Source organism: Rutidosis leptorrhynchoides, chromosome 5 (genome assembly GCF_046630445.1).
Source record: "Rutidosis leptorrhynchoides isolate AG116_Rl617_1_P2 chromosome 5, CSIRO_AGI_Rlap_v1, whole genome shotgun sequence".
NCBI classification, from domain to species: domain Eukaryota; kingdom Viridiplantae; phylum Streptophyta; class Magnoliopsida; order Asterales; family Asteraceae; genus Rutidosis; species Rutidosis leptorrhynchoides.
In genome coordinates, this window is record NC_092337.1 from 441,897,780 (window position 1) to 441,906,610 (window position 8,831).

Here is an 8,831-nt window from a genome sequence, read left to right on the forward strand (position 1 = left end):
CAACATGCTTAAAAAAAAGGGCATTTTGGTGATAATCCCTTTAGATAGACATAATACGCTGTTGGTCCTGTGGTTTGTTTTATTTATAACTAGTCCGGAGCATCACGCGCGGGGGCTTTCGACCTGCATGTTCGTATTTAACATAGCGTTGTGTATGTACAGAGAGAGAAACGGTCCATGTGCTAAGACCCGTTTAATTGTCTGTGTTTAGCGTTTTTTGTTTTTAAAAAGGTATCCGTTTCGGACGTAGTTAGTCTCGTTTTGTTCGTAAAATTATTTTAAGTTTAATTGTAGCAGCGGAGAAAATTAATACGTGATGAATAGGAAGATAGGGCCCGTTGAAGTTTACGGTGAGTTTTTATTAATTTATTTAAATTAAAAACTGAAGTTACGGTTTTAACCCCTGTAGAATTTAAGAGTTGAAGATAGTTGAGGGGGATAAACTGAAAATTCGCAGTGTGAATGGGGTTGTGAAACGACAAAAAAAACCTCAATTAGTATATATAATAAAATAATAATAATAATAATAATTATATAGATACCCCAAAATTTTTATTAAAATTGGTTTAGTTACGCGGTTGGTGTTTGACTGTAACACTCTCGTTTCAATTATGTAACAGAATGTCACATCTTATTACTAAATTTTTAAAGTCTAAACCAAATTTATAACAATAAATAATCAATTATTTGTATGAATTCACCGTGGGGTTTTCCTTTTAAGGGACGGTAAGACTTTAATTGTTCGTATCAAGAATATAATCGAATGGATGGATTTCAACATCGCGTTCGGACACAGTCTCACCCTCAATTATAAAAACATAAAAATAATAACCAATTACTAAAAGATGTCATAAATGTTTATTCATAATTAACTTACAATTTTCATTCTCATGTATAAATCCAATGAAATAAAGTGCATCTCTCTATCACATCTTCATATCTTGAATCTCTCGCACTTATTTCAGAATTTCCTGAACATTTACTGCATGAAAAGAAATGTGGTTGAAATAATTACTAACTGCGCGGGTAAACATATATGAACAAAATAGTGCAAAGTAATATTCTTTTGAAAGCATAAGAGTGAAGGGAATTAACTAATTTATCTTTTTAAAATCTCCATCGAGTACCACTACAACATTAGATCAAACAAACGAATAAGACCGAAGTAACGAGAAATTGATAATTTTATACTAGGTACACATAAAAGTTTTATGATAAAACTAAGAATGCATACCGTACACCACGTGTGCCAAATAAAATCACAATCTCACCCTCAATTACAATAATATTACATATAGAGCAAAACACACCGATCATAACTCTTGATGGTTCCCTAATTGAAAGGTATGCATTCCATTACACCACACCATCTACACTACTCAAATCATATCATTTCATAACATAGTCTAGGACATATCCACACACCTCCACAACAAATCAAAACGCTCCCTCTTTTCTATTTATTTATGTAATAAATATTATTACTCCGTATTGATCTATTTTTAGTTTAATTTAATTTAATTTAATTTAATTTAATTTAATTTAATTTTAATTGATTTTAATAGAGTAAAATGAAAATGAAATAAAACGGAGTAGAGTAATAGAATCTCCATCGTCAACAAGCAACATAATCAAGCCATCACCTTCAAATAACACACATCTGCACACACGTACTCTACATACAACGACGGAGTTGGCCACCTGGATTAACAATTTCACCGATCTTCATATTATATCTTCATCGGATTCCGTCAATTGATGGCCAATTTGTACGTACAAGCGTCGCCACCAACGGATCTGAATAGAAACACCGAGTGGTTCACTTACCCTGGCGTTTGGACCACTTACATACTCATCCTATTCTTTGCGTGGCTCGTTGTTCTGTCCGTTTTCGGTTGCTCTCCTGGCATGGCTTGGACCACTGTTAATCTGTCTCACGCTGTGGTATATATCTATAATCTATAATCTATAATTGACCTTTTTTGGTATTATTATTGATAAGGAATTAGGGTTTCTAGGTTTTGATTGTCTTTATTTGATCTGTTCTCATTTAGAATTTCGATTCTTATTATACAATTGATGATTGATGTTATTTATTGATGAATATAAGATCGTGTATTGGTGTATTATAGGATCTATACATTCAAATTAGGGTTTGTACTTTACCTTAACTAATACTGAATCTCTTGTAATTGTGGAAAATGTAGATATAATAAAATACTCCTATAAATAAATATCTGCATTGTAATTGGATAAAATACTATTAGTGTTTGTACTTTACCTTAACTAATACTGAATCTCTTGTAATTGTGGAAAATGTAGATATAATAAAATACTCCTATAAATAAATATCTGCATTGTAATTGGATAAAATATCGTATAGCCCAAACACAATGTCCTGCAATATAAGCCCAAGAGTCCATCCTTTTCTAAAACCAATACATTTGTTTTGTCCCATGACCGATGTGGGACTTTGGTTTGCACCCTTACAAACCTCCCCTCAAACCTAAGTCCATCTAGGCCTCCCCTCCAACGATAGTCTGGATCCAACCTTTACCGCCGCCGACTCGGAACTCTCAACCTGGTGGGTAGGGCAGGGAGATTTCGATACAAGGCTTCTAGGATCAACTCATCGTGCCAGGGTCCCCTCGAACGAGAGCTGGTCCACTCATCGTTGCTGAAGACCGAGGGGTGCGCCACGTCGCTGCGTGCGCTCAGGGGTGCGCCCTACTGCGCCATCCACCACATCGGGGCTATGGCCCAGCTCTGATACCACTTGTTAAGGATCGTATAGCCCAAACACAATGTCCTGCAATATAAGCCCGAGTCCATCATTTTCTAAAACCAATTGGTGATAGAATGACTTTCCCTTAGACTTATATACATACATTTGTTTTGTCCCATGACCGATGTGGGACTTTGGTTTGCACCCTTACAAATACTCCTATAAATATCTGCATTGTAATTGGTTAGTGGTTTGATTAATTTGTTATGGAAATGAACTAGCTCATGTGGTAGTGGCCTGACTCTCTTAGCGAGAGCTCAGGAGTTTGACTCCCGTGGGGTGCAACATTGCACACAAGGTTGCCCCTTAACTCTTGAATTCCACCCAAGGGTGCATTCCGCACATCGCGTTGCGGGGGCGGTAGGTGAGGGCATTTTACTGCTCATGCCCTCGGATTGGGCCGGGTTTCTTCTTGGGCAGCAGTTGGGGGCGGGTTATGCAACTGCGGGAGATGAACGCGTACATGGTTTAGTTCCCCCCTGGGTGATCTCGAAACTGTTGTTCAAAAAAAAAAAAAATTGTTATGGCAATGATACTTTGCGTTGTTATTATCAAGCATGAGTCTGGAATTTCCAACATATTCAAATGTTGTATGACTCAAATAAATTGTGCTCATAACCAACTTGTACTGCTATTACACTCTTACTGGATATTATCAGTGTCTATGATAATTTATGATGCTTGCTATATCACTGTATATATGATTTTGATTGAGATTATGTTTTTGTTGTCTTATTAGTTGACATACCAGTTCTTTCACTGGAAAAAGGGAACACCATTTGCTGATGACCAGGGTATCTACAACAGATTGACCTGGTGGGAGCAAATTGACAGTGGCAAGCAGCTCACTCGCAATAGGAAGTTTCTAACTCTTGTCCCTGTGGTGCTGTAAGTTTTTTTTTTTTTTTATATATACTTAAAGTTTTAAAGCTTTATATATGTTCGGATCCTGTGCATTTCTGACTGGCATTTTTTATGATATTAGTCATTCGAATGTTCTCAATGACGTGTAAACCAGTAGGGACACGCAAACCCTGTGTTGCCTTTGGCAAACCACCGAACCCATCCCGTAAGAGTCGTTCGAATGTTATTATGGTTAATAAGTGGCTGAGTCGAGTTTAATGTGTGATTATATGAGTTTTTATAGCTATGAAAAATATGTCATGAAGGATCCAAGATTGACAACCTATTGACGAATAAGCAAATCATAATTTGTTGCACCATATAGGAATACATAGTAGATAAGTAGAAATTGGGAGAACATAAAGGAATCTTGTTGGAAGATAAGCTGATGCATATTACTGTACATTTATTTGTGTTTTAGTTTGATGATATCTAAAACAGCAAAACCATCAGATCATGAGTTATTATACCTTGGTTATAGTATACTTTTGTATACCTATATTTTGCATCAACATATTGGGTGGTTACAACTAATCAACACAATATTATCGAGGAAAGCAATGTCCCATGGTGGATTATCATATTTATAGGCTATAGCCTTAACTTCATAAGCTTATCAAATGATGAGGGAAATATATATATGATCGGGTAATTGATTAGAAATGGTTTTCTGATTAGGTTTTTTTATCGCTATTCATATACCTATGTTTAAACTTACAAGTATTAAATCTCAGCATCTATAAATTGTAATATGGTCATACTTTTCCTTTTGATTTCCCCTATTGCTAAGGCATCATTTTAGTACTTATTGGGAGACCACATATTTCTTTATTTTGGTGTATGATATTGGTTTTAATAAATAAATGTACATGTTTGAGACTTCTTTCTGGCACTCCTATTTCTGTAGGATCATTTTAGGCCCAAGAACATGTCCTGCACATAAGCTAAAGCCCAAGAGTTCCCTATTACTCTAAAACCAATTGGTGATAGAGGGAGGTTCCCCTAAATTTATATGCATAAATTTGTCACTTCTTATATCCGATGTGGGACTTTGGTTTGCACCTTTTAACCAATTATCCCCAACAATTTCAAGTGCATGGACTAATTATTATTATCTTTATTTATTACTCCATTATTATTATTATCTTTATCTTTATTTATTTATTAGTACTTTTAATTTAATTTGTTTAAAATAGGAAAACATGTTGATTCTTCTTAGATCTTACTTCCTCAAGTTCCAAAGTTACTTTTCAACAAGTATATTTGTATCTTCTGAGTAAATGAACACATCCACCTTTACATTACAAATACTATCATATACATGAAGAAGTAGTTCATGCTTTAATCACCTCTTATGTGAAATCTGTACCCATATGTTCAAATACATATAGTGGTGTTTTGCTTGTTTTCTCTTTAAAATCGAATGGTATATATACCACATTGAGAAATTTTGATTACTTGACAGGTAAACATCAGTGGTTTATCAAGTTTCATAGCATACGTTAGCTACATTTATATATAAGATGCTCTATATTTCATTACTTTGATGTGGTTTAGATATGCAAGAAATCTTTTGTTTTGCTATTTAAGTATGTATCAGTAGCATATATGAAGGATGCATATTTCACTATAGAATAGCTTGCCCAAATCACTATAATTTACTATTCAATTATACATTAGTCTCACTGGTGCATTGAGTAGGCTGCAATTCTACAGATCGTTGTTGTTCTTTTTCAGAGATTACACTAAAGAATATAGATATTTGAAATATACTTGTGATAACAGAATTGCCTCTGTAAAAAGAACATTTCCAAAATCGTTTATTGATAAGGGCTGAGATTGGGCAGAGTTCATTTTTGCGTGATTTCATTGACTTTTTAATATTCTGTTTGCTATGTTACTTAAACGGGTAAACAAATACAGTAATTTTTTTTTATTTTTTTTCTCGAATCAATATGAAGTATGCTCTTTTGTGCGTCCAAACGTACAGTTGGTACATGTATTAACGGGTGATCATCTTTTAATGTTTAGGTACTTAATAGCATCTCATACGACAGATTACCAGAACCCGATGCTGTTTTTCAACACAGTAGCAGTTTTTGTGCTAGTAGTTGCCAAGTTTCCAAACATGCACAAGGTCCGCATATTTGGTATCAATGCTGAACAGTGAAGCTTTGTAAGACTGGATACCTGTTCAACTGCTATACACGCATCTGTAATGTAAACATTTTTAAAAAGGTTCCTGCATCCCTAAACTGGATAAAATGGTATATTTATTTAATTTTTTTTTTTTTTTTTTTATGTTGGGCTGTTTTCTTTTCTCAATTTCTTTTCCATAGCAGATCATTATTGATTATGTCCGTTTTGCGATAAACGTTGTTCCCCTTATCTGATGGACATAGGGTCCAATTTTTATAGTTGGAACAAAAAACTCAATGGTTCAGATTACACACCGTCTCTTGGCTGACATCATTGACAACTTCTGTGCATGATCGGGTGCAAAGTAACGCAGTTTATTTAGTTTCTCGGTCTATTATGATTTCTTTTGGCTGCTGGATGTGAATGTCTTGTTTTGGGTTATATGTGTGACGCGGGCTAAAAAACTTAGTTTTCACAATGGTCATCCTATTGTAAATTCAGTCACGAATGGATGATTGGAAACGTAACAAATGATTACGACAAGAAGCTACAAATATAATAAAAATCAAAATCAAAATATACATTAAAAAGATAAACAGAACACATGGTGCCACACGATATACAAAGTAGGATGAAAGAATAAGTGTCATTATCATCTAATTGTTTAAGATTGTTATAATTCAGTAGGCTTATAACTACCTTTAGTGGTTTGATTCTTGATGTTATAATTCAGTAGGCTTATAACTACCTTTAGTGGTTTGATTCTTGATGTTATAATTCAGTAGGCTTATAACTACCTTTAGTGATTTGATTCTTGATTTAGAATACTAATAATGAAGTGTAAGAACAAAGATGATAATGGAGAGAAAGAAAGAAATACTTTGTAAGTGTGAGAAATAGTGCAAGTTTAATGCTTGCATTCATGAGTATTTATAGCCTAAAATCTCAATATAAAAATACATACTTTGTGTACTAAAATTGACTATATGTATACACCAAAATTGACTATCCATATCTATATTATTATTATTATTATAACACTCCCCCTTGGATAGCAATTTTATTTTGTTGAAGATCAACTATAAATTACTGCCTCGTTAAAAACCTTGCTAAAGAAAACCCAGTGGGAAAAAACTTTAGCTAAGGGAAAAAGAGTGCAGCATGGAGTTGACTCCCCCTCAAGTAGACATCGCTTCAGCTGTTACATCTTTTGAACATGTCTCATGCCAATGTTATGAACGTGTGTTCTGAAAATAGCAGTTGGAAGTGCTTTCGTGAAAAGATCAGCAGAGTTTTTGCTAGATTGCACATATCTCATTTCAATCTGGTTGTCCTTAATGAGATTTTGAGTGTATGAGAAGAATCTAGGTGGTATGTGTTTTGTTCGGTCACTTTTGATATACCCTTCTTTCATCTGTGCTATGCAAGCTGCATTATCTTCATAGATAGTTGTTGGACTTTTATCGCGTTCTAGTCCACAAGAATCAGTAATGAGTTGTGTCATTGATCTCAACCAAAAACATTCTCGAGTAGCTTCATGTAATGCAATCACTTCGGCATGATTTGACGATGTAGCAACAAGTGTTTGTTTTTGAGAACGCCATGATATTGCAGTACCTCCATTTAGGAATACATATCCAGTTTGAGATTTAGCTTTATGTGGATCAGATAAATAACCTGCATCTGCATAACCAACCAAATCTTGTTTTGATTCGTTAGAATAAAATAATCCTAAATCAGTAGTTCCTCGAAGGTATCGAAATATGTGTTTGATCCCATTCCAGTGTCTTTTGGTAGGAGCAGAGCTGAACCTTGCCAACAAATTAACTGCAAAAGAAATGTCAGGTCTTGTACAATTTGTAAGATACATAAGAGCTCCAATTGCACTAAGATATGGTACTTCTGGTCCAAGAATGTCTTCTTGATCTTCACATGGACGAAATGGATCAGCTTCAACATTGAGTGATCTAACAACCATAGGAGTACTTAATGGTTTTGCCTTGTCCATATTGAAACGTTTCAAAATCTTTTCAGTATATGTTGTTTGATGTACAAGTAAACCATTAGGCATATGCTCAATTTGTAAACCAAGGCAATACTTGGTTTTTCCGAGATCTTTCATTTCAAATTCTTTCTTTAGAAGTTGAATGGCTTCATGGATCTCTTTATTTGTACCTATGATGTTAAGATCATCAACATAAACAGCTATGATCACATATCCGGATGTTGTTTTCTTAATGAAAACACAAGGGCAAGTAAGATTATTTGTATACCCTTTGCTTATCAAGTAATCACTTAATCGGTTATACCACATACGTCCCGATTGTTTTAACCCATATAAAGATCTTTGTAATTTAATCGAATACATTTCTTTGGGTTTTGCATTTGATGCTTCTGGTACCTTAAATCCTTCAGGTATCTTCATATATATATCACTATCAAGTGATCCATATAGATAAGCAGTCACAACATCCATGAGATGCATTTCTAAATTTTTAGAAACTGCCAGACTGATTAAGTACCTAAAAGTAATTGCATCCATAACAGGAGAATAAGTTTCTTCATAATCAATTCCCGGTCTTTGAGAAAAACCTTGAGCTACAAGTCTAGCTTTATACCTTGTAACTTCATTTTTCTCATTTCTTTTTCGGACAAAAATCCATCTGTATCCTACAGGTTTCACATCTTTAGGAGTGAGAATGATGGATCCGAAAACTTTTCTTTTATTGAGTGATTCTAATTCAGCTCGTATTGCTTCTTTCCATTGAGCCCAATCATGTCTATTTTGACATTCAACCATAGATGTTGGTTCTGGATCATCATCATTATTCATGATGTCATATGCAACATTAAATGAAAATTTCTCATCAAGATTTTTCATTTCATTTCGGTTCCATAATATTTTTGAATATGCATAATTGATTGCAATTTCTGTATTGACATCATCAATCTCCTCTGCAGTAGGAGTACTGATTTGTGGTTCTTCTTGAACACTTTCTTTTAC

At 34.4% G+C, this 8,831-nt stretch overlaps 1 protein-coding gene across 1 annotated transcript; it reads left to right on the forward strand.

Moving 5' to 3' along the window:
- Positions 1-1,578: 1,578 nt before the first annotated feature.
- LOC139848175 (uncharacterized) lies at positions 1,579-6,221 on the forward strand. The gene is made up of 3 exons (XM_071837905.1): positions 1,579-1,944; positions 3,525-3,673; positions 5,720-6,221. The coding sequence occupies exons 1-3, from the start codon at positions 1,759-1,761 to the stop codon at positions 5,856-5,858; spliced, it is 474 nt and encodes a 157-aa protein (XP_071694006.1). The 5' UTR covers positions 1,579-1,758; the 3' UTR covers positions 5,859-6,221.
- The last annotated feature ends 2,610 nt before the right edge of the window (positions 6,222-8,831 follow it).